Genomic DNA, 27,094 nt, shown 5'->3' with positions numbered 1-27,094 from the left:
CCCGTTAGGCATTGCAGCACCGGCCTAACGAGGAGCTGTCCCAATGATGAAGCCAGTCATCCAATGCGATGCTTGAGGGCTCTTGCTCCTGTTGAATTAGGCCCCCTTTGTCCTAAGTATTGGAACAGTGTACCTTTATTTTTCTAGGAACTTTGGTTGGGAGATTGTACACTGGACCACTAACCTCCCGGTCCCCCCTTTTTGTTTCTTTTTGCAAGAACAGTCAACTCCGTATACACCGAGATAGCCTACGCCAGGTTTGTACATGCTGCTTGTGCATCTATCCTTGCACTCCTTTCTACTTTCAGCCTCATGCCTACCCTGATCACCGACTGCAGGGACACATTTGGGGCACCCTCTCTGGGCATCACACTTGGCATGAATACTCAACATAATTAGATAGCACTACTACTAACACCGTTCCTGCAACCGAGCAAAACTAAACTAAAAGCTAAATCTTTCAGTCTGTAAGGCACTTTCAGACAATGGTACAATATAATATAATACAATTTAAACCCTCCTTTGTCCTGTAACTATATTAATATGTGGGCATTAGATTTAACCCCTGATAGTCTCTGATACGGATGAAGCTAAATAACTATATACCCTGTAGTGTTGTTGTGGTCTCAGCCAGGATACTAGCCCGGAAACAAGTACGTTGTAGCTTCTTTAAGTTGCACCTTCTCACATGGCTCTGACAATTCAATGTCAGTGGCACACTCCGGCTGTCCCCTTTAAGGAGCAGTAAAACTGTATGGGCAGTGGTAGGAAGCAGAGGGGAATGGGTATTGTACGTATGCGGATGTACTGTGTGAAAATTAGGAGGGCCCCAAGGGGGCTAAAATAAGTCAGCCTTGAACTGTGGAAGCAACAACGCTGTTTCGCACAGACATACAGATTCATATAAATTTATTACATCAAAAAAAGAAGGCAAAGAAAAATACAAAATAAATCATAATAGCAAACAAGAAGTACACATTTGTAAATGATAATCTGTAAAGTATTTACCATAAAAATAGCTCAAGTGGTGTGAAATAAACTTCCAACCATGTGTTTAATGTGGGGAGTGAAACAGGCCTCCTGCACTATCCCTGATAATTGTGTTCTTCTGGAGTGTGTTAGGCACAATTCAGTGAAGAAGGCCTAGTGCGAGCCTGGAGTGTGTTGGTAGCATATATGGCATATTTAGCTTCTGTGCATGATCAGGGAGTGTGTGGTAATCTGTGAGGCCTCCTGAACCCTACTTCTGTGCTTAGCCTGTAATTCTGTTATATTGTGGTATGGAGTCTCGAAGGTGATCTTTCACATATCCCCTGGAGCACAATCCTTTTGTGTGTGTGGGGAGAGGGGCTCAGATGAAAGAAAAGCTTCCCATCCTACTCACGTCACCCATGTGTAATCCATAGCTTCTTATCATCCATGCACGTGTGGGTAATCTAAGAGGATCAAACTGACTCACACACACGACTCGTGATACTGTTTGTAGTCTAGGGATCTTGTTGGGGGGGATTTAGGATCGGGGCTATCACTTCATCTGCCTGTGTGTAATCCTGACTCTGTCATAAATACTGGCTGACAAAATTTTGAGTATGTTGGTGACGCTTTGTAGATGGTATTTTCCCTCATCCAGATTTGGAAGGAGCGTGTTTGGAGGCTCTATGTGTTGGAAAAGTACTGCTTTCCTCCATTATTAATCAAAGAACGGGTAACATAAGATCAGAAACGATTTAGAGCTGCCCACCACTCCATGCACTATTTGTTATGCAGATCTTCCATTTCGTCAATTTACACCGCAGCTGTAGAGGGAGGTAGTTGATTCTCCTGAGGATCTTTAGTTGCGGAAGGTGCATATTAAACAAGGTACACAAAGGTTTCCCTGTGGGAGATGACAAGCTGTACCCTTAACTTAGAGTGGACTGCACAGGATGGTTACTGCACAAGGGCAGGTTGCAGAGATTTTGGTAATGGAGCAGGCGTGCCTTCAAAGGATAAACACATCGATGGTACAAAATGTTGTGGGGTCTAGTGAGATACAAATTGAAATAGGACAATAGCATAGAACTTTAACCAATATCCTCTTCTTTCGGCCCGTCTCAGCCCTTGCATGGGAGTTATGTTGCCTAGGCACAACATCACTCTACACTGTAATACCACTGACGTATGTGTGTTGGCTTCACTGAGGCACATTTGTCATAAATCATAGCACGCAAGTAGGCATCACTGCTGTGAGTGTTTGGTAACCACTAAGGACCATATAGAACATCCATTGCTGCAGATGTAAGACATCACCATTTCAATAAGATCGCTGAAGCACAGGCAGCACATCACATGGGGGTAGGGGCACCCACAGCACAGCCGCTACAAGAACAGGTCCAACACTGGAAAGGGAGGGGGAGTCAGGTGAAGGAAAGAGAAAGGACCAGGATTCATTTGTGCCAGAAGGGGTAGTAGCAAGTGGTCATGCTCAAGAACATATGAAGAGGTGTGGGCAATTGCCAGGGGCTAAAGTCGCCCACTGCTGTATTGTCCATATCACCCAGGCTTGCACCGCTCTTAAAAGCCACTAGAAGCAAAAACTCCAGAGCCTTGATAAGCCTGGACTGGTGATGGTAAAGGACTGAAGTCTGTAGATAGGAAACAGAAAGGTTGCATTAACCTGTAGCAGCTGTCATCATGCTCCACTGCACCTGCTAGCCCAGCAGTCCTACATGTTCCAGAGGGCTGTCGGATATATCTCCCTGTGGAGGCCGACTGGTCCGTGTGCACCCCCTCCTTCGCTTGATTCCCCTTCCCCTTTACAGACTGGCAGTCTATGGCAACTACTGTCGACACAGCGTGTGGGAAGCCACAGAGGTGGCTCAGAGATGGCCACCGTCGGCTGCCTCGCACTTCTCTGTGGGTGTGTAGATGGGCGCCCGCTGTTCCTTCGTCTCCTCATCTTCATCCTTAGCATCCGACTGAGGGTAGACCACTACACACAGCTTCTGTCCGGCCCTTGTCAACGAGTCTAGAAAGGAAGAAAAAAGGGAGAGACAAAGGGTCAGCAGTGATTTTATCTCGAAACATAGCACCTCCTCTCTCCAGTGGAGTGGTACCAGACTCGCCCAGAGCCTTTAACACCCCCTTTCTATAGCCTGGTATTTGTGGTGCATCTTCCCCTGGGCATGACCGTTAAACACTATGGACGTATTTAGGGCTATAAAAAGGCAATAGTCTAAAAATAAGATACAGAATATCAATGTCTTCCATAGATTTCAAGATGCAAACAATAGCAATTTCAGCTGTCAGCTTCAAAAGTTGTTATAAACAAACTGATAGTCTGTTCTCCCTCTGAAGTATCTCGAAGTACTCCTAAAACCTGATTTGAAAAAAGATAATAAATCTGCGCCTGTGGGTTTACTACGTTGCAAAAATAGTGATTTCTGAATTTTAGGGATTCACGAAGGTTTAGAAAGTGCTCCTGGAATTCTGTGACAGCAACAGTGATCTAGAAGTAGTCCTGAAAAACTGTTAATCTCTTTCTATTTGCATTCAAGCTAAGGGCTTTCCGTATGCGTAATTGTATATGGAGTACAACTGCCTCTGCTTTTACCTGCTTGGAGAAATTCCTTCCCCACTCATTATACTATACTGGCCATTGTTATGTATCGGTACTTTGACGTAAGAGTGAAATGTACATCTTGCAAATTCTTTCCGCAGCAAATCAAGCTTTGTGGGTGGCTTTATGAATCGGCCACTCTGTGCCCTGAAACGGACTATTACACAACTGACTGGATGTTCTGCTTTTAGTTTTCAGAATGGTTCCCCTGATACCTTACCTAAAAATATACTGTCATTTTTGGTTTTGAAGTTCTTTACTTCCTAAATGTTATGCATGGAAGTATTCATATTCCAAACAATTTAATTATTTCCAACTTTTTCTGACTTCCTTGGCAAAGAATTCATTTGATCAATTCTCCTTCCTCTTTAGTGGGATCTTAAATCCATTAGTTTGAAGCCTCCAATCCTCTCACCAAGCCTGAAGATACTCTTGTCACCAACACTCACCCACAAAGTCGTTGAAGCACTTGGGCTTGTTCTGCCAGTAGACGCCCAGGAAATAGACGGGCACACCAGTGAGCATAATTGCAAGCCCAATGCCGCAGACCACAGGCTCCGACCAGAGGCTGAATACAAGCAAGAAGGCCCAGAACAGAAGGTATATCACTGGGAAGAGGAGATTCACCTGCAAAGAAAGACACGTTCTGAGACGGAGCAACAGACCAAAGTGATGGCTTGCACCTCCCACTGCAAACCACTAGTAGGCAGAGTCACTGTCTGAAACAGACGTGTACTGAGACGGAACATCACACTAAGGACATCACTAGCACCTCCTATCACAACCCACTGGTAGACAGAGGTTTACCTTTAAAGACAGACTTGTCTTTTTACCCCCCGACCCTCCCCCACCTCTCTGCATAGACTGACAGGCAGAGATTCACCCTGTGAGACAGACGTGCCCTGCCACCATCTCTCTTCGTAAACTGGTAGGCAGAGAGTCACCTTCTGAGACAGGCACGTGTGCCTTGCATGGCATCACAATCAAAGGAGGTGGCTAGGATTTTACTTGCATAATAATAACAGTGCTTTCTATGTATATTGATTTACTGGGTCTTAAATTGCAAGCATGCTGTACTCTGCATCTTTGTGGTTTCTCCGATTCGGTGCCTGTACTGGCTACGCAAGTTGAATACATCGCCCTAAGGACTGAACCTCTGCTCTCTGAATAGATCCAAAGTGCACGTTTTGTTTTACGCCTCTTTTCCAGGAACCACATGTACAATATCTGCTAATCTTGGCACATGCTCAGGGAATGAAGTGAACTCTTTGTATCAGGGAAGTATCATAGGCTTGATAACGACTCCCCCCACCCGAAGGGAAAACAAATTGCTCTCACAGATACCCTGTCCCTCCCGTGTCATCTGACTGTTTGCTGGTAACGAGGGTTTGTAGAGTTTAAATAGGAAGATCCCTGGGGAATGTTATTGCCTGGCTAATCTGTAAATTACATTCCGTACCTAAAGCGCTGGCCTTGACGCAGGGCAGAGCAGGAGGGCCTTGTACAAAGGACAGGCTGCTAAGGGGAGCAAAGGGCTGTTGGGTGGGGAATTTTGCTTGCCCTCTATCGACTTTGTTCACCTTCCCCCAACTTTGTTTACCTTCCCCCAACTAACGCACGGCCCTTCATCTCTGCAGTACACGGGGTACACTGCAGGGATCAGGCTCCGTACTGAACTGAGGATCCCCCACTTAGAGGACAGGAGCAGGATAGGGATGCCTGATGAATCCCATTCCACAGTTATGGAAGCAGGTTAGGTGGAGCCGTCTGTTCTCATCCCTCAGATTACAAGAGCAGGCTGTACTGGCCTATGGGTCTGGGCACCTCAGAGTGCACGAGCTGCTTGGGTGATCCAGAGTCTGGTCTCTCAGAGCACCGATGCAGGCTGGGTGATATTGAGTTCCTGTGACCCTCCAATTACTAAAGCATGCTACTTTGGACTAAGGGTCTTCAACATCAGGTTGATTGGTTTTGAGGGCTCTTATGGCCCACATTGAATATGCAGGCGCTGGATTAAAGAGTCTAATAGCTTTCCTCGGACTATAGGACAGGCTAGATCAGATCCCCCTTATCCCTTGGATAATAAATGCAGGACTAAAGGTTCTCCTCCCTCAGATTACAGGGCCCTTTCATCATCCTCCGGCTCTTGCTGTGACCTGGCTGAACTTCAATGGAGGGCGCTTCCAGTCGGGTGCATAGTTGATATGTGCTGAAGGTCGCTCATGCAGAGATGGGAAAATGAGCCAACGTCAGCCAAAAGGTCATTTCTGTAAATGAGGAGTCAGCAGAAAAGTGAGGCAGCAGACGGAGAAGAGAGCTGCGTGAGGGGCTGTTTTTACAGCCCTGTTTACACCTCACTGGAGCCATTCAGCAGGTGGACTATTGGGGTCAGGGGCCGAAGTCCTGATACTACAGCGAGAACAGATAAGGAGTCACGAGAACCGAAGACTTAATGTAGGGGAAGGGAGATACAGGGTGGGGAGGAGACAGGTGACAGGAAAATGGCCCAGGGGTGCGTGGATGGAGACCCGGGCCACAGCGAGACTAGATAACAGTTGCTGAGACAGAAGATTAGCTTAGGTGGCCTGGGAGACAGACGCCTATAAAACATTGCTGGGGGTTGAGAGAGTGACGGCTTGTGCTAATCCTGCCTTGATGCCACCTAATGGAAATCTCCACCCAGTTCCCACAACGAATCTACCCCTCCACCCTCTTAATTTACAGTTTTCTACTGCTGTTTCTAATATTTTTACCACCAAACTTATGACTAAACACGCAAAATGCAAATCCGTCATTTAGCGCCATATTTTAGTGGGAAATGCATACTTGTGTCTATTTTACCGTGAACAGTCGCTCATGTACTGTTTTCTGGGTGCGTCCGAGGTAACTTTTTACAGCAAGTTTCATGGTACATTTTTACTGTGAATGGCTTGTAATTACACGACACTGCATAATGGTGTCACTTTGGGAATTTCACATACAAACGTGAAATTACCAAAATTAGATGATTTACGCCGGCATCATTAAAATTTCATCCAGTCCCACTTGACTTATGTAGAGCCAGAGTATGGTTTTAACCATTAGCTGTCAATGCCCCCTTAGAGCCCCAGATTTATTTTTCCTTTATTCCTCTATTACCCTCCTTCACTCGGTATGTAATAGGGTCCCATGTGAATGTTGAGTAGCTTCGAGCTGCAAAGCCATTATTACAGGTTAAGTGGTTTCTTTTGCAGAAATGAAATAATTTCTAGATTCACATGCTGTGCACCGATTACATACCAGTTTTACCTCCTCTAAGGGGCGAAAGGTGGGTTTAAAGAGGAAGTGGATGAGAATAAATGGTTTAGTACTGACTGTCTTACTGCAACCTCTGTATAATTCTGTGCACACAATAGTCCTCTGAAGGCCATGTAGCTGCTTTACAAATGTCCTGAGAAGTCAGCCATGAAAGCCAGCTTGGCTGCTCTTTTCCTTGACGAAAATGCTCTAGGTAAGCATTTCATGTTATCAGCCATTCGATAGCAGTGCTCAATGGTTTGCACTATCCATCTTGCAATTATGTTCTGTGTCACAGGTGTGCTCAGGGCCCTAGACGAATGTTCTATGAAAAACGGAGCATTCTTTCTAATTCTCGGTATCACCTGCTTCTAATACATTACTGCTCGCCTTACATCTAAGATATGTAATGCTGTCTTTGCGAGCTAGTCGGCTTCCGGTGGAAAGCTGGTAGGGATGTAGTCTGCTTTATGGTAGTGGGTGAAAAACAATGTACTGGGATGTGACCGGAGTGATTTGTAGGGGCTGAAGTTAATTCAAACACTCCATCCATCACTTTGTTTGTATTACATTAAATGCCCTACGTGCCCTGGGTAGTCCCAGACATGGATCTTGTGTATGCTTAGATGCGGCTCTTGTACTATAAGTGTTTGTAAATCATGTACTCTTTTCAAGGATGTAATCACTACTAGGAAAGTTGTCTTAAGTGAATGATATCTGAGTGATGCCTTAAGCATGGGCTCAAACTGTGCCTTCATCAGACCCACGAGCCCCAAGTTTAAATTCCACTGTGGTGCAGGGGCTGTACATGTGCGGAACAGTCTCTTCACTCTCTCCATACACCTTTTAGTGACTTGGAGTGCAAAAAACATGCTTGCATCTAATCCTTTTATATAAGCTGCGACTGCTGGCAAATGGGCTCTTTTAGAGGCATAAAGTAGCTTGCATTCTACCAAACTAGTGAAGTATCTCACAATCACCATCTTATCATGCATATGTGATTGCAATTTATATCTGTGGCACCAGAATAGATACTTTTGACCTTAGCGCATAACACTTCCAAGTAAAAGGCCTATATCTATTAATGGCAAGTGGATTTTCTGGTATTTGCATGTAAGTAACCATGCCATCAGTGGCAGCTCCGCTGGGTTTTAGGTGAAATATTATTTTCCCTGCATTGTGAGTGTGTCGTTGTGTATTGGTATCTTGGCAGAGGCTTTGTGACATTTGGGCAAGGAGAGAGAACCAAGTTTAATGTGGCTATCTTTGCAGCTGTCAAAATCAGTGGCATGCTGTATGCCATGAACTTTTCTAGGACTAACGGAATCAGTGGTACAGGGGGAAAGAGTTGGCAGAGGAGCCGTGACAGCTTAGTCTCCAGTGAACGGGGATGGTAGGATGAGAAGGACAGGTATTTTACATTTTCTACTGATGTGAACAGATCTATTTGTCTTATTCCCCCTGTAAAGGATTATGTCGTCTTTACTAGGAACTGTTTTAATTTCCATTTGCTGGAGGTGTTTGTCTGCTTTTCTCATCTGGATGTTTTCCACTCCTGGTATATGGCTTGCTCCCAGATATATGTTTCTTTTGAAGGCCCACCTGTGGATGGTCTGTGCTAGCTGAGAAAGTGGAAAGGAAGCAATTCCCCCTGCTTGTTCAAATGGAACATTGCAGTCGTATTGTCTAGGATTTGAACTCTTTTATGGCGCTGGAAGGCATTCAGTACCTGCAAGTCATTTTCAGCAACTTGATGAGTCTGGTCGCCTCCTGGGCGGCCCAGAGCCATCTTACTTTTAGCTTCCCTATGTGTGATCCCTCATCCTACATGTGAGGCATGTGTTGTTATGGTCTGGAGTAGGGTTGTATTGTACAGTCTCTATGTTATCCTTGCTCCGCCATTTCAACTCCTTGCTGACTTTGCCTGTTACTACTCTATCTTCCAAATTGCCTTTTTCTCTGACCATTGGGTGCTTAGTCATTCTCGAATGAGTCCCATGTGTAGTCTTTTGTTTGGAATCAGGTGTATGAAAGAGGCCATCATGCCCAACTTTCTCATTAATGTCCCACCTGTCAGAGACTGAGATGTCTGGTGAAGATGAGTTTGCTCCTGCAGTGTCTGCATTCTCTTCAGGGTAGAGTAAGTCATTGCCCGGACTGTGACAAATTCTGCCCTCAAGAAAGTTCTTTTTGGCTGTGGGACTGGGAAATACTTTTTTCCACTTCCCTGAGAACCCCAGCACAGGCAAATGGGCTCACCTTTGCCAGCAATTTGTCCAGACAGGGATACACATGAATGGCTTTCTTTCTTAAATCTGTTTCTACCATTGCTAGACTTTCGTGAAAGACCCTGAATGGGTAACATCTTCAACTGGTAACGTACCACCATCATCCCGAACCTGAGATATTTCCTATGTAATATGTCTATCGGGATGTGGAAGAATGTATTATTTAAATCTATATTCGCAAGGCAGGCTTCCTTTCCAGTATCGATTTCTAAAGAGCTGTCATCTGGAACGTCTGAGTTTTGATAAACTTGTTAAAAAACCACAGGTCCAGAACAGGTCCAGAATAGGTCGCACAGTCAGGTCTTACTTTTGGATCAGAAAATAGATGGAAGTATAACCCTGTGCCTTTTTCCTCTAGGGACAACATTCATATTGCGTCTTTCTGCAGCAGTCCTTGCCCTTCTGTTTGTAGTACTTGCATCTGGTCCTTTTCGTACGTATGTCATTTTGCAGGTATCGTAAAAAATTTTTTAGAAATTCACTTCAATATCCGTCTCTTGCCAGGTTTAGCACCTACGTATCTACTGTAATGAATTCCCAAATTCTTAGGAAGTCCCTTAGTCTCTCATCTACAGGGGATGTGCGCATGGGGGAGACTTTTCAGGAGTCACTTGGAAGAAGGGATGAGGCTGACCCTGTATAGATGCAGCCTCTAACTCTTCCTCTGCCCTAAAAAATGTTATCTTCTGCAAAGGTCAGTACCACTGAGTAGCTGGGGCAATCAGGGTAACTCTATGTGTTTACGTGGTGTATGCTGGTTTACCCTGCTCTCTTCTGTCATGAATGCCCCTTGTTCTCCTTAAAGGTTTGAAAGATCGCAAAACCCCATGGCTGTGTCTTTACACATCTTCATGGCATCTAATGATTGTTGCACTTCTGACCTGAATAGGTGGTTACCTGTGTGTTGAGCATATCCACTGTATTTGGTTGAACGGCAGATTTAAATCCAGACGTTAGTAGCTAGGCATATCTTCTTATAACAGTGCCTGTGGCAAGAAGTCTGCTGGTTGTATTAGTCGAATTGAGGAATGAGTTGGAGATATTCCTGTCCTCATCTATCACTGCCTTGACCCTTTTTAGGGTCGAGCCTGTGTTGCATGCGCTCGCGCATGCGTATCGCAGCGAGACTCTTTAGTGTTTAGAAAAGGGCTCGGAGCCCTGTCGACGTCACGTCAGTGTTTTTCATTGGTTTGTGGGCTTGCCTATTAAAATCTGCTTGCTTTCATTAGTCGAAGGCATGCATACGTCATGCCTTTTCCGGTGGCTAGCCCTCCTCGAGCGCATCGACCAAGTACAGAAAACATGCAAGGCTCGCTGTTTTCTGTCCGGTTCGTGGACTACTTTTTCTCTAATTTACTAGCGCGATTTTGCTTGGCAGAAGTCGAGAGCTTTACACAGTTAATTGCACTTTTTCGGGTTACGTACATAAATGCACTTTTGCCGACAGGTGAAAAGTCGGGTTAGGAGTTTACAACGCTATCAGCTCTAACATGGGCAAACGCGAGACCCGTTGCATTGCAAATGCTTGTTTAATATTCTTAGGGTTGGTGTAATATAAGGTCCTTCATGTCCTCCCAGAGCTGGTCTGCGCATCTGCTGAGTACAGGGTTATGGTTTTTGATATGTTATTGCGTGGCTGATGTCTTCATCTTCCTTCCAAACACCTCTAGTGGTTGTGACAGAGAGGATGGTTACCTTGCTCTCTTCCAAACCGTTGGGACAATAATTGAGTCTGGTTCTACATGTGATATTATATACTCTGGATCCTAGGAAGACGGCTAGTACTTCTTTTATATCATGGACATCTTAGATGTAGCAGACTTGTTAAAAAGCTATTTCCCTTTTGGGGAATTCTTGGTAAGACTTGAGTTCTCTAAAAAAAAAAAAAGCAAGTGTCGTCCCTCTCTACTACTATCTGGACCTCAAAAAAGTCTGCTGTCCTCTTGAAAACTGTGTCATCCATGAACATGCCATCCAGAGGAGAACGCCTTGTGGAATCAATGTCCACCTCTGTCTATGGAGAGCCAGTATCAATTCACTCCCATAGTGCTTTCTCATATGTCTCCAAACCTAACCATTCTGCCAAACAGTGTGTGTTCTGATATTCTTTCTGTTACAACTCAATATCCAGCTCTGCTTCCTGCAATATATCATGTGATTTACATGTTTCAACTTGTTGATGTGGCTTCTTAACTCCTAAAGGTTTTGGTGCCCTGTTTTGGGACATACCTTCCTCAAAAGCCCTTTACTTATAATGAGGTATTCAGTCTTGAACTCCAGTGCCTTCTTCTTGTTGGGGGCCTTTGATATCTACAAAGGATTGTTTCCTGAGGCTCCTTGGCACTCCTTCACCTTTGAAGTTTGATTATACTCAGAAGTTGAGCCGATGACATTGAGCAGATCCTTGCTGGTGTCTTTTTAATTTGCTTCATAGGATGGAAAGATCGCAAGCTCCTTTAACTAGCCACTTCTTTCAAGGGTTTAGGGGTTATGCTTTTTATTTCTCTATGTTTTCTGCATCAAGGCTTCTGCTTCTTTGGTGGCCTGGATGGCTTCTCTTTCGATGGCTCCAATTACTTTTTTGTTTGGGGCACAGCAGACTAAGGATCCACGTTTTAGGGGTTGAACCACTGACCTCATGAAGAACTTCCTTGAGGTCTAAGTCCTGGTGTTCTTCCTGAGTTTCTTCAGTGTCAACTTTGTTGGAGAATCGCAGCTTCATTGTGGAAGAATTTATTTTCTGCCTCTCCAGCACTGAAAGGCCAGCAATGTCTGCAGCCTCCCAAAGGGTGAGTAAGGCAGTGGCACTAAAGCCTTAGTCTTGGACAGGGAGCAGGGATAGCACTCGTCAGATTTATGGTCCCTCAGTAGGCAGAACATGCATAATCTTTGTTAAGGGCGAACTTCCTATCTAAGGTTGGTAAAATGCAAAGATTGTGCTCATAATCCACCAGGATGCAGAGGAATCTCAGGACCTCCACCCTCTCCAATGATCATCCTCAGACTGCGTCAAAATACCCCCGAAAATATCCCTCAAACACCTCGATTTAGCATGAAACTTTGATGCTGGTACTCTCTCAATCACTTTGATGTTCTCTCGAGGTCCTTCAACAAACTTTTGGCAATACCTTTTGTAGCTCTCTCAGCACACCTCCAAACCAATAATAAAAAGATCATGTATAAAGATAGGCATGTAAGAGGACATTGTAGGCTTGCGGTCAGCATAATACTCAGGCTCTATGTCATTGCACACCATGGGGAGAAAAAAGTTTTGTATTACAACAGTTCCTGACTCAACCACTAAATAGCCGCATTATGCACATCAGGTGAATCTAGAAGAGAAATTATGTTGCAAAAAACACTTTCTTTTAACACACTGATCACAGTCAACCCACAGTCGAAGAATTGTGTGTTTGTCTCAAATGTGACTTAAATATGCCCACCTATATCATCACAGTAACCAGGAACTCCAGCAAAAAAAACATCTCTCCCACGATATCCCAACTTCAGCGGCTCTCACTCAGATGTAGAATAAAACTGAAGTCCTGTGACTCATGTACAACAATAATAGCCATCCACTACTGCAACTTAAGTATCAAACCTTAGTCTCTAAATAATCACGCTCATCCTCCATCATGAACCTACTCACCACTCCCAAATCCAACTACTGATACGAGAATAAGACACCAATGCTTCTCAGTGCAAACACCAACTCTAGGACAACCTACTGGCCAAAACCAGACAATACAATTAACTCACTACTGTCATCTGAGAAAGGTCAATAAACTTTCATCCCCAGGCAGCATAACTTTGATCTAAGGCAGCCCCTTAGGTGCATAGCTACAATTTTAATACGCTTGTTACGAAACAATCAGCAGGAAAGCAGGAGATTTTGGAGAGTGTTTGTGGTCAGTCTCACTCGGTGCACCTTGGAATAAAGAGCAAAACCATAACTAAACCCTACCTTACAGAAAGTTCCCAACCTCATAATTAGCACAGCATCTTAGACACCCATATACCATGCCAGCTCCTGCAATGGTCCTCAACCATTTCTGCTCCTTTCAAAGAACACCAGCTCCTGCCGCAGTGAGTTTCTCCTTGCTGCAACCTGCAAAACCCAACCTGTTATCTTGCCACTGATATTCACTTTCATCACCATGGGAACCTTTTTATGTGACCGTGTCCAGGTGCCTGGTAAGTAGCACTCCGATATGATTGCCATTTAAGCTACAGCTAGTGCACATAGCAGCTGCTATCATAATTTCCATTATTCTTTGCAAACTCTGCTGGAAACAATCTTTGTTGTCTGCTTGATACTCCGGCCCGAGTCTTTCATTCTAGGCCCACCCTAGTTTTCATATCTGCCCTAACATAATGCTACATCTCAGCCCACGCCTTGATCTGCTTTTATGTACTGCTATGATAAAAAATACTCGATTTGGTCAGAGACTGCCTTATCCTCTTCAACTCATGCTACAACCTCAGCTATTGGGCTTGGCAAAATGCATCTGTATTGTTCCAAGCTCCCACTGTGCCTGCAGCACATAGTGTAGCAAGGATAGAGTTACTGTGCCCAAGCATGCCTCTACAACTTGAATGCTTGACGAGGACAAGGGTCTACTTACTCCAAATCTCTGCTATAGCCCCTAATCTCCTGATGTAACATGTACTGCTTTGGACTGGTCCAGAGGTTCTTTACTTGCAAACTTGGCCACCTCCACAACTGCCAGGTACCTACAGCCTACACCTCAGGCCAGCCTAGCTGGTCCATCCATGCTTCTGAGTGCCATTTTAGTCTGCTGCCCTCACCAAGCCTAAATATCCAAATCAGATGCTGCCTCTGGCGCCCAAAAGTGTCTGCATATCTACGGCTTGTCAGATCCCACTTTTGCCTTTCAACCCCTATTCTAGTTTGTTTTATTAATATTTATTGGTGAAATTATGTGTTGTCTTATGTTTGAATTCCGACACAAATTTGATGCCATATTTGTTGTGGCAGACGAAAATCCACAGCCACTTCCTAACATGCTGCCAGCCCATTGAGTGGTCTCTGCAGTGGAAAGTTGAGGCTGCCAATAACTTTACGACAGTGGGCACTGTTTCTACAACCTTACCTTGATGGGCCGAGCTATGTCAGGCTTCTTCCAGCGCAACACGATCTGACCAGCGACAGTGACGCCATAGAATAGGTAGTTAATGAAGCCCACGTAGTTAATTAGGGTGTACATGTCGCTGGTGACCAGCATCAGCAGGGTGGACAGGCACTGGAGAAGGAAGAAATGATAGTAAAACAGGGAGAGTGAAGCTGGAGACAGCTGCATTAAATCTATGCTTCATTTGTGTTTGGCGTGTCAACTTTCCCTATCGGCTGCCATCTTTCTCTCTATTTGTTTGGGTGTCTCTTTCTCTCCCTCACTTATATACTTTCTTTTTCAGCCATTTATCCATCCTATGGGTTCTTCTCTCTATAAGATTTTTTATTACCTTCATTTTTTTCAATCATATGGTCCTCCTCGGTCTTCTAAAAGGCTTCCTTACAGCTCTTATCTTTGTCTCCATGTCGTTTCTCTTACCCCCTCTATTCCCCCATTCCCCTGGCATCCGCCCCAGGTTTCTTTCATCAGCGTTCTCTCCATCTCTTGGGTTCGCGCCTTTTTTTTATTAGTAGGTTCCATTCTGCCCGGCAAAACTTTTCACCACCTCACAGGATCCCTTTTCCTCAGTGCGTTACCTTTGTTCCATTATCGTTCCTTCCATCTCGTGTCAGGTTGTTTTGTCTTTCATCTCTCTATACACCTGTACATTGGTTATGCTTTTACTCTCTCTAACCATCCCTAATTTTCTTTCTTGTACTTTGTCTCTTGTGTGTCCCCTTGAGGAGCCCCCAATTTACCGCCTTGAATGCAGCTGTACAATGCATGCAGGGGATAATCAATGCACAACAACGCTTATCAATAAACAAAGCAGGCGTTAGAGAGAAGTCCATAAATGAAGGTTGTCGCAAGTAAGGTAAAGAAACCAGAGGAAGATTACATATTCTTTTGAGTAACTGAGGAGCAGGAGAAGAATCTGGCACTGCATAAGAGGGTAGGCAGTTATGGGGTGCTGGAGTGTTTGTTGTGGTGGGAAATGCAGAAAGCGTTAGTAGTTTGGTGCAAAAGGTGTCTGGTCTCAAGTTCTCTGAAGTGACCGTGGTGGCGGACAAGTGCAGAGTATTAGTCTGTGTGTAATGGGGAAAGATAAGCAGCAGCAGACCCTCCTCTCAGGAAAGCACAAAACCTCCCGACAGGCTGGTGCTCTGATGGCCCACCTGGGAGCACAGGGGAACCCCCTTCTCACTATGACTCGTCCCACCGCTTATTGGGTCCACCTTTCTCTCTCTCTCCTGTGCACGCTTGTCTCTGCCATCCATACTGTGATTCACTCTCTGGTCACTCTACCCTCTACTAACGTTTCCTACTTTCGCCAGCATCGGTCCCACTCCCTTATCACTCACATGTCCCCTGTCCTATATATGCCTCTCACATGACCCCTTCTCAGTCTCATAGGCTCCCTCGTGAGTCCTGCATGACCAATTTTCTCTTTATTTTTCTATTGATTGCAGGTTCGTCAGACTTTCACACCTTGGGTCTCTCATGTGTTTCTCTTGCCCCCACGAGTTCCCTTCCCTCTCATTCCCCTTTCCTATGCTGTCTTCGAACTCTTTCTCTCTCATATTTCCATTTCATTCTCCGGCTCTGTAACTGGAGAAATTCTTTCAGTGTCATGCTCATGTTCAGCCCTCTCTGGCATTCATAATCTCTCTCATACAGTCCCCCACATTCCATTTTCCCTCTCTCTTGTCATGATTTCCCCTTTCTCACACTCTTTTGTCTCGTTCCCAATGGACTGGTTGTAGAGATGCTTTAGCCAATTAGAGAATGGAGGAGAAGGCGGAGACACTATCAGCATGGCGGAAATGGGTCAACCAATGTAAGATGGATGGAGTCTGAACCAATGGAAGAATGGAAAGAAAAAATCCAACAGAATGGGGGAGATAGCGTGACCAATGTGAAAAGTAAGGAGATTGGTCAACTGGGGGAAGGTGATGGCTCAGCCGGTCTCGGGTGGGATGGCTCACCCCTGAGAAAATGTAAAGGTGATGGAAATAGTCCATAAAGAAACAAATGGGAAAGAAGATAACTGGAGGGGGCAATATAGTCAATGGGAGTTAATGGATGGTCCTGGCTTGCAGAACATTCATAGTGAGAAAAGTGAGGTTTGAATTGCCAAGACACTGACTGACTACTTGGTGGGGCATTTGGAACATACTTATTGGTGAATGGCTGACCTTAGGGGGTTGCCTGGGGAGAGAAGAAGAAATTATAGGTATGTTATGGGAAGTGTGGACATCTAGACAGCAAAAGCCACATGAGATGCACCGTAGTTGAAAACAAAAGTGTGTCATCATGGGTGAGAGGGATTGATATGTAGGGTGCTGGATGGAGTGAGCTTTAGTCGTGAGTAAATTAACAAAGGACCCAAAAGGTGGGTGAGCAATTGGCTTAAATGATTAATGTTAAAGGGTTCAGAGGAGAGAAGAAATACTTAAGCAGACAGATGTATCATGCTTTCTTACGGTAAAGAGCAAGGCTGGGATGGGGGTGCAACGTTTGATGTGGATCATGGCCAAGACGCTGGGCAGGTGACCTTCACGAGCGCCAGCAAAAAATAATCTATAACAACAAGAAACAAAAGAGCGAGGTCAAAGGTGAACAATACTTCACACGCCTGGGAACAGGTGTGTGAACAGAGGATGATCTAATGCATCTACCACAGTACATGTAGAAACAAGACGCACCTAAGAAACAGCCCTACACAGTTTGGAAACACATATGAACACACAGCTAGTGCTGCCCTGATGGACACGCTGCAGCCAAACACCATCATACAGAATATACTTCTGAGAAAAGACAGTGGTTTCAGAAGGAACCACAAGTGTCTAAAGAGCTGTCTGTACCTGTGGATGCCCCAGATCTTCCTTTTAACATCTAAATAATGCAACTAACAGATATGCTCCAAGACCACAACCTTTAGTTCACTTCAATATGGATGACAAAAAACCTGTTGCTGTTGTGGGCTACTTGGCAAACTTTAGGATATAATTTACTCTTCTGTTGCTTTATCAAATCCGATAGAAACAGCTGTTGTGAAAAGACGGTATTCAATTGATCTTAGGCAAAAGGATATTTCACTTTGTGAAGTCTTTTTCAAAATTTCTGTACAGGCTTCCAAATATTGGCCCGGGTTCACTGTAAAATACTCTTCGGGCTTTTAAGAGCCTGTGTGCCAAAACCCAAAGCAGAAATCCAGAGCTACAGTCCTAACCAGGCACCATGCGTATCTGTCATTTTTCAATGGCCCAAAATCCCCATGGATCTCAAGAGGTAGCAATTTACTTTCCTGTGCTACAATAATATTGTAGGCTCCTTGCCATTGTGGACTTTTCAGACTCTCTCCTGGACAACTGTCTGGCTTTTAAGACTTAATGCCATGAAGCACGAATTATAGGAGACTTAAACAAACACACATGCACACAAATAACATACAGCAGAGAATCACAGCGCACAAGGACAGAGGCTATATGGCCATAGAGCAGCAGCCTATGCTCTCCTAACAAAATTAAATGTCTAACCGGGCAGAGGCCTTCAGGGCAAACAGTAGGTTTCATCGAGGACGGCTGCTCCACAATACTTGTTAACAGTGAGACAATACCTTACCTTGAGGATGTAAAGAGTGAGCCATTCACTCCTCCAAAGGTTGACAGGGCAACTGATATCGGCATGATCCAAGCCATGACGCCAAGCAGTTTATCACCAAATGTCTGGAAGAGAGGGAAAGGAGATAGAGATGGGAGTTTCATGGGTGATAAAATGGAAGAGGAGAAATAGCACAGAGGTAAGGTGAAGACAGAAAAGAAGTTACAGAAGAAGAGGGCAATGTTTGTGGCAACAACTGTGAAAGGAAGGCCCCCAGAGAGAAGCGTGGGGTGGAGAAGGGTGTTTGAAAGGGGGACAGAGTGAAAAATAGAGGGAATAAGATTGGAACACAATGAAGAGGACAAACAGGCAAAAGGATATTTGAAAGAAGTGAGGAAGGAGGCAGTTGTGTCAAGCAGGTTAAAAGAAAGGAAAGAACGAATTATCTCAGACACAGAGAGCAGTCATGCCTAATATACGATCCACAGTTCCACAGAAGGAATACGCAGGAAAAATGCAAAGATCTCATCAAAGACATCTCTAAATAATTATTTTATTTTATGCCCGAGCAGCGAGGTAAGGAAATGCAACAGTTCTTCTCAGAGCAACTCAATAATTCTCGTGTCATCCACACTTCATGGGAGTAGCAAACTTTGGAAAGTTTAGAATGATCTCACTAGCAGTGAAGGAGATTATGGCACAGGCGGCTAAGAGTGAATATGGGATTTTTTCCCCAGGGAGCTGTCCCGCACTTCTGCCCTCGTCTTCTGGAAAGACTTTTTAAGAAGTGTAGTATGAAAAGTCATACACAATTAAAAGCTGTTAGTAACCTACCTAAGGTTCCCCCCCCCCCCCCCCAAGGTCCTTTTTTACTTTTCAATAACTCTCACTAATCACTAAGCTCCTACTCTAATGTATTACTTACTGAGACCCTACTTCCTCGCTTTACTCATAAAATAATTGATGTTTAGTACCCACTTCCACCCTAAAGACCAATTGTCACCGTGCTGCTGAACAGAATCTTAAGTGGTGACTGGAGGGTTTTGATAACACCATAGTTGTGTTATCTGCTACCCATCTGACCCCTCCATCCTCAATTCTTACTTTTTTGCATGGCCAACGTGAAACGCAGGATGTGGCTCTGTGATGCTAGCATGGTCTTTAGTAAAGCATCAGACATTCCTATTCTATCTTCCATTCTCCCTGGAGACATATCTCCAATAAAAGTTCTCCTCTTCTATCGGGTTCACCCCTTCAGGATTCTTTGAGCTCATCTGACTATCCTGTGTGATGTCCACAGAGCCTTGAAAGAGTCAGTCTTTCCTAGGCCACCCTTTGCCACTCCCTACAGACATACAGTGCAATTGGGATCTTCTCAGTCTTCCACATTTACTGACTCTGAGATGCTTTGCGCTTGCCCTGCTGTAAGGGTGTGCTGTAAAGTGCACTAAGTCAAGGCCACCTTACATCTAACCAATCACTTCTCCCTCGCCACCTCTAACATTTATGCTTCCCCTTTCACCTACATGCACTTTCTCATTACCTTGCTATATGAAGAATAGTACAGCTGGACTATAACAGCTTTGATATTCTTTTTTTTGTAAAATTGTTTTTATTAATAGTTCAGTACAAGAAAATAAACATGCCCATGTACATGAGACTTCAAGCGACCCACCATACTGTGTGCTCTTCTCTCTGTTCCCCCCTCTTTCCAGAGCAAGAGTAATAAAACATCACAGAGGAACACCTGCGAACGACCAGCCCATTCACCCTCACCCGGTGGACCCAGCCCTCCGCCCACGGCATCTGAACAGACAAATTACAAAAACCTTACAACAAAACAAGTGTCCAATCCCTTCAATTGTCAAAGTCGAAGTTGAAAGCCAAGGAACAGAGAGCCCCCGAACCCGAAGGAACAGCCCTAATTCCGCTCAACCACCCTCCACACGTAGCTCCTATACATGAAAGAGATGCAGCACTCGAAGGCGGGGACTACATGTTGTGAGGGGAAGGCCCGTGAAAGAAACCTAACCAGGGGTCCCCAAATAAAGTCAAACCACTGCGCGAGCCGTCCATTTTGTCAGCTAGGCGCACCATGGCGAGGCCACACCATAATCTCGAAAACTACAGGGTCACTGGGGGTTGGTCTACCTTCCTCCAGAAGGACGCTAATGTAGTCTTTGCTGCCCCCAGCGCCAGCCATAAAATGGCTCGGTCACCCTGTGATTGATGTTCCAGCTCTGGGGCTCGGAGGCCCAACAGGACGTGCTCGGGTGTTGTCGGCACGGGGTAGCCCAATATCTCTTTCAGATGTGAAAGAATTTCAGTCCAGAAGGAGCAGATAGCTGGGCAGTCCCACCAAATGTGTCTGAAATCTCCCAGTATGCCACACCCCCGCCAACACCTGTCGGACGCCCGGGGGTATATTTTCTTGAGTTTCTCCGGATAGAGGTACCAGTTGTAGAGCAATTTATAGTGTACTTCCCTGGTGCCCATCGGGCAATTGTGTTTGAGCTTTGATATTCTTGAAGCACCAGTGGTGCACCCTAAACAATACTAGTGATAGAACGGTGTGCCAATTCACATCTTCTATGGCATTGTCTGACTCGACATATTTTGGTTACCTTCAGCGTTCTAAAACACTAGCTGACATGGAAGTCAACATTAAGGATGGTGTACACCCAAGTCTGTGGTTTTGTTGTCCTCCTGACAGTGCGATAATTGTTAAAAGTATATTGGGTTGATGTACAGGGATAACACTCAATACGCGCCTGATTTGCAATTTCAAAAACTGTACAAATAACATCATTCAATTCATCAGAGGAGAAGTAGGTGGAACTGGACACTTCCAAAGCTACAAAGCTTTGGATGATTCCTGTAGCAGCGGCCGTTAGTCTGAGTTGCAAACCAATTGTTAAAGGTAGAAAGCAACAGGTCTGTGGTTCCCTGGAAATAGATGGCCAAAGCCACACCACACAGAACGGAGCAGGAAGAAGCAGCAACAGGGGAATTAAAGAACTGTAGGTGGGAGAGTGAGCTATAGCACAGCAACCATAGAAGGAGGAGGATGCACTAGGGGAATCACAGAGTAGGTAGCAGAGCAGATGACACCATAAAGACCTAGAGCGGCGGTTGGGATGCACTTACCACAGCAACAGCATTGGAGGCCAAAAGTTCCTCTGGTGACATTGCAGTGATATAAGCAATATTGGCAAAGACATACACAAATGTGACCAGTGGAATGGAGATAAAGATCGCCCGAGGGAGATTCCTGCAAAGAGGCAAATGAAACGTCAGTACGAGTGGATGAAAAACTGATAGCAGAGAGGAGGGAAGGCTTTGAGTTAATCACAGACTGGAGTTTGGTGTGAACAATATGACTCCGCCCTTGTTAACCCTCATTGTCTCTCTTCTATAATTGGAAAGTTAGTTTTATACCATCATAGAAAACATGAGTTATCAATTTCAGTAAGAGTCAAAGCCCAGATAGAGCTATTTTTTTTTTTTTTTACAAAGGAAGGTGTAGTTAAAATGATTAGAAAACTTAAAATCACAAGCAACAACTAAAACTACAAGTGTTTAACACTTAGCTTTCATAGATATCCAAATAGGATTAACATTATTTAAGGTAACATAAAAGAAAATGGGGACTACAGACTATTCTTCAAAGGCCAATGTTACTCCATTTTCAAGCTCTGGGATCAGGGGAATAAAGTCTGGTAGGGATTGCAATGCTACTCAGGGGGTTTTGATGCTGCTATGGTGCTTTGGTCCAGTATTGTTCAAGTGAAACAGAATATTACAAATGTCTTGCTAAAGGGGGAATTCGGGCTTTGTGCCATGCAGCGGCCCGTAATGGTTGTTTATTTTTGGCAAAGACCACTGAAAGAAGATGAACAGAAAAGTAATTGACTAATGGAGGTCAAGTTTTTCTTGTGGTGGTATCTCATAGCCAGGGTTGGCGATGCTTGACAGGCTTAGAAAGCCTGTCCCTCTGAAGTGGCTAGTCATGGGCAGGATCTTTTGGTGTTCTGGTGTTCCTGGAGTGTAGCTGCTATGGTTAAGCTATTCCTCAGCCCCAGGATTGCAATAAAGGTATTAGAGGGCAAGTACACTTCTGTCAACCAGGTATTCCCCAAAAAACCTGAATAGAAGAACAATGTATGTGCTCCTAAACTAGACAGACTCTAGAACGCTGCCTGATAGAAATTATATTCCCACATTGATCCTGGACCACCTCCCTAATGCTAGCACTACAGATGTTTATTCCTGTGCCCGCTGGCTCCCATGCCAGTCTTATATTGCAAGCTTTTCACAAGGAGCGTTCAGCCTCAAAGTGAGCTCTTTTTCTAGGACTAGTCTTCAGCTGCTAGGTGCAATCTTTTGTGCTTCAGAAATCTGAATGGTTATATCATATCCAATAGCCCTTTGGCCCACCAGTCTCTGCATCTTTATTTTCTTGAGCTGTCTACATATAAGCCATCATGTTGATATACTGCACTACTGTGAACACCTATTTTAGCACTATTCCTAGTATGTGCTACATTATGTTGCAGTAGTTTACAGTGTGCCAACATGCCAGTCATTAGTCTGCTATCTTCTTTTCCAGGCATGGCCTCTATAATTTGACTGAATGCTCTAGATGTGGCCTTTACGGTGAACAGGCTCCTCCGGGCAGGTCTACCTACAAAGGGAACAATACTTTAAAATCTCAAAGGAGGGGTTCTGGATGAGGGCTCGCCAAATAACAGGGCACCCTGGTGACACAGTTTCACTGCCACTTACTTGTGAGGGTCAACCAGCTCTTCTGTGACATAGTTCAAGAAGTTCCAGCCGCCATATGCAAAAGAGCCTTGTAGGAAGGCCAGCGCAATCAGCCCGATGTCCGGCTCTTGGAAATTTTCAAAAGCATTTTTCGGCTCCAGCCAGAAATATTCCCCTGGAATGTAATGAGATCCAGATAGAAGCAGCGAATAAGGGGTGGTGGCATAAAGATGAAGAGGTGAGAAAATAGGGCAGAGGAACATTAAACATTAATCCAAAAGAAACCTCTTTCTGGAAGAGTTCAAGTTCAAAACATCCACCTTTCCATTCTGCATAAGCGCAAATACAAACTACAGCAAGTAGTTTGTATTTGCAAATTATATTCAATTCACTAACTACAGCACTATTAATCCCTTCACAACAATCATGAATACAAAGCATTCAACTCACCTACACTTTCAACACAAACCCTATCTATATTCTTTGCATATGTCTGAATACAACGAATCTAACTATTCCTGTGGGTCATGCTTAAGTACAATACACACACCAGTTCCTGGTATAGCAGCACACTCGTGTGTCCTTTATGCACAAACCTATGTAGAACACATTTACTTTCTCTTCAGTGTGCATCCAAATACAGTGTATTCTCATGACTCTTTTATATAAGCAGAAGTGTGAATCTGCCATCAATAACCTCTGTATATGTCCAATTAGAACACATTTTATGAACAAGCCACCCTTCCCTTTTACACAAGCTGAAATAGGACTAATTCGCCTGTACATTCTGCATAAGCCCAACAACTATTAATCTGCTTGTTTCATTTCTGGACAAATCTAGCAAAGCCATCTTTCATTTCTGCCTTAGCACACATATGACACACCTGATTTTCCCACTGCCAACTCTCTTCCACACAAGTCAAAGTACAACACGCCCACCTGTCTCTTCAGCATTCGGCATTATTGTCTGATTAAGTGTGTGTACAACACATTCACCTTCTGCCTGCCCCTTCTGTGCAAGTTAAAGTACACACTATCTTCTATGCAAGTCGAAGTACAAAGCACCCATCAGTCCTGTCCCTTCTGTTTAAGCACATGCATTCCACCTGTCCTTTCTGTGCAGGGTGGTGCACAATACAACCAAGTATCTCTTCAGTGCAAATAAGCATACAGCAGATCGTCCTCTGCCCACGACATACTTCAAGAACAGCACATCTACATTTCCCTTCTGCGTATGTCAAAGTACAAGACATACATGAACTGCTTTCTGAATAGGTGCACCTAAAAGTATATTTAGAACATGTCAAAGTGCAACATATATGTATATCCCATCAGCGCGTCCCATACATCATATTGACCATTCCCTCCTGACAGAGAACCGCCACAAATTCTCAGCTTCACTCTGCTAGTTTGGACATTCTCACCAAGACTGCAGGTCTGAAATGCACCAGTAACTAGAATTACTCAAGTAGACCCATGGGAGGGAGCTGTTCTTGACACTGTAGAGGGAACAGCTGAAAACCAATGCTCTTTTACGACCCACAAGTTGAAATACTCTGTACCTTTAACTCTTCCCTCAAGTCCCTTCTCTATCTCCACTGCCCCTTCTCGTGATGGCACGTACCAACAAGACACCCCTCTCACCTTTGCAGATCTGCACTATGCCCATGACTATAATAAGTCCCAAGGCGAGCAGTTTGCCAGCAGTGAAGATGTCCTGCACCCTTGTCGCCCATCGCACGCTGTAACAGTTCACCCACGTCAAAAGTACTGCAAGCAAAAGCAAAAAGGAACAGCATCAAACATCTGAAATAGTGTCATGTTCAATCCACAAGTGTCTCTCATCTTCTGTCTAGAGAGTTATGCTCTATTAAATAGAGATTCATATGATTCAGACATTATAAAGTGAAGCTCTACCCTAGTACCCCTAAATCAGTATGCACCCACAATGAATGGTAGTTTACTAGTATATTAATATTTACTATGCAGTATCTAGCCACCAATCATGTGTTTCCGAATGATCAAAATTATTATAAACAGCTCTGCAGATATTATGCAAATCAAGAGTAATGTTGGATAAACCCCAATTACACATCCTTATCCAACTAGTCTATTCCTTACCTAGTAAGATTAAATATTGACAGACAACCAACATGTATGGCTGCGTTAGTATACTGTGTCCTAATTACACACTTATGCTCTCATGCGTTGAGTAGTCAGAATTTAGCCATTGAGTTTCTCTCGTCAGCAGCCGGTCTATGTATGTTACTCTGCTCCTGCACCTTATAAACCTGCATCACCAGTTATAACTTGTGGAAAGAGGGTTCACTCGTGCACGGCTCCTGCCTTGCCACAAAAACGTGCACATAGTGTCATTTTACAGAAGCATATACAAAGTAATGCTATTTCACCCTTCTTCCTTCCAAGGTCATCTCCCTTGCAGTTTTGTTTACAATATGTACACTAGAGGAGTTGAACGTGTTTTTACTCTGTGCTGATAGTCGGAACGGTGTCAAAAACGTGCAATTTCTGGGTAGAACATATGGCGATGGAGCACATACTCTTAGCATTATCATTTAAATGATCAGTCCACTTTTTTAGGTCTTAGGCCTATTAAATACATGCCTTAGGGCCTGATTTAGATATCGCCTGATGAGTTACTCCGTCAAAGTAGTGATGGATATCCTGTCCACCAAAATCTAAATCTCGTAGGACATAATTAAATTTAGATTTTGGCGAACAGGATATCCGTTACCATTGTGATGGGGTAACCCCTCCTCATATATCAAAATCAGGCCTAAGTATAAATGCAGACGTTTACATGCAATGGCCTTAAGTATAAATGCAGGCCTGTTTCCATGTAATCAGGCCTGTCTTGCATGGAAAATCCATTATTATGTGAAAGCATTGCCACAAACGACAAGAACACATAGAGCAATATACCCCCATAGAAGCAAACTTTCCTAAACACAGCAGGTTTAGGAGGACAGAAGCTCTAAATATGACAAAACGTCTGAGATTCAGTGGTTGTCCAGGAAGGGCACATGGACCGGTTCAATACACTGGGTGGATTCCTTAATGGGCACAGACCAAACAGCTAGCTTTGTTCATTGGCATAGATCTCGCTGACACACTCTCACTTGGCAGTGTTTTGTGTGCCCTTTTATCTGTGTAGGCTTGCAAATGTCCCCTGTTCTTGGAATTGTCCCTAGTGCTCGTCTTTCCTCTTTGTGCTGGCATGCTGCCCTCTACCCTCTTTCTGGAAATGCAGGCCTCTCACTTTCTCCTTAAAATCATTTGCATGGGGATTCCCGAAAAACTTTCCCATCCCTCCGGATTTCACCTTCCTGGTACTGGGTGCCCCGGGCAGGGGCAGGGAACCAGGTAGCAGCATACCGCATCTCAGTCATCACCCTACCCTTGGGGTACCTGACTGAGTAATGCTAGTAAATAAGAACCGGTCTTGCCCGTGGAGGACTGGAGTTTGTGCATAGGATGCTTGGACAAAATCCATTCTTTTATTTCTTTCGTTGTCGTCCAGTGTCACCAAGACTGCAGGTCTGAAATGAACCAGTAACTAGAATTACTCAAGTAGGAGTCAAATTAATGTGAAGAGGAGGGAATCAGACCCCACGACGCCATCACCTTGCTCCTTTGCCAAACGATAAAGGGAAAGAAGGTGATCCCAGACAGTGGCATCTCTTGAAAAACTGTATTTAGCTATCTGAGAAACATGAATAAAGAACTCCCACCCAACCCTAAAATCATCCAATAATTTCATTTTTCCAAAGTAATTTCAGTCATTGTTTGTCTATTTTAATAGCTGAAAGATAACGTTTTGCAGCCGCCTTCTTTCTCCCTCATTGCCCCACTCCCAGCACTTCCTCCACATAGAGAAACAAAGTAGCACGTACCACTCGCCAACTTGTGGTGGATCAGAGAATAGCTAAGAGGGGGATAAAGATGGTGGCTCCAAAACGTTAGTTTCACTCAGCTCTTCAAAGTTGGGGGTTCTAGTCCTTACTGGCCTGTATTGGTCCCGAACATGAGTGGGACTTGAAAGTTATCAGGAGAAGTGGAAGGTACTGGTGCTTTTTATTGTAACAGGAAGAGGAGGAGCTATGCACTGGGGCAGGGTAAAGGGAGAGAAAATGTTTCTTGGGCTCATTTAATAACACACTGTTTTAGGAATTCGACGAAAAGGTGGTAATGAGGTGCTGCTGTTTAGAGGTGGTTCTGAAGTATAGTGACTTCGAGGCACCTAAACCCCATGGGCCGAGGGAGCCTGACCCCAGCTGAGCCTTACCCCTTTAATTCTTGCATTCAGAACCTAGGTTCCCTCCAGCCGCTCTTTATCCCCACACTCTTTAGCACCCCAGGCCCCGTTGGCAGAGCGCAGATGCCACCTGAACGTTCTTTACCCTGGGATT

General features: G+C 44.4%; 1 protein-coding gene across 2 annotated transcripts in view; it reads right to left on the bottom strand.

Annotated features, from left to right (window-relative positions):
• Window positions 1-892: 892 nt before the first annotated feature.
• SLC7A8 (solute carrier family 7 member 8) overlaps window positions 893-27,094 on the bottom strand; it is a 71,296-nt gene continuing 45,094 nt past the window's right edge. For both annotated transcript variants that reach the window (XM_069238122.1, XM_069238123.1), the window contains exons 5-12: window positions 24,309-24,434; window positions 22,686-22,839; window positions 21,048-21,171; window positions 17,922-18,025; window positions 16,781-16,877; window positions 14,277-14,426; window positions 4,048-4,225; window positions 893-3,007 (exon numbers count right to left, since the gene is read on the bottom strand). In XM_069238122.1, the coding sequence (XP_069094223.1) occupies window positions 2,859-3,007; window positions 4,048-4,225; window positions 14,277-14,426; window positions 16,781-16,877; window positions 17,922-18,025; window positions 21,048-21,171; window positions 22,686-22,839; window positions 24,309-24,434 (1,082 nt within the window). In that variant the 3' untranslated portion in view covers window positions 893-2,858. The remainder of the gene's footprint in view (window positions 3,008-4,047; window positions 4,226-14,276; window positions 14,427-16,780; window positions 16,878-17,921; window positions 18,026-21,047; window positions 21,172-22,685; window positions 22,840-24,308; window positions 24,435-27,094) is intronic.

Source organism: Pleurodeles waltl, chromosome 6, assembly GCF_031143425.1.
Source record: "Pleurodeles waltl isolate 20211129_DDA chromosome 6, aPleWal1.hap1.20221129, whole genome shotgun sequence".
Classification (NCBI taxonomy): Eukaryota; Metazoa; Chordata; class Amphibia; order Caudata; family Salamandridae; genus Pleurodeles; species Pleurodeles waltl.
This window is presented reverse-complemented; position numbering and strand designations above follow the sequence as displayed.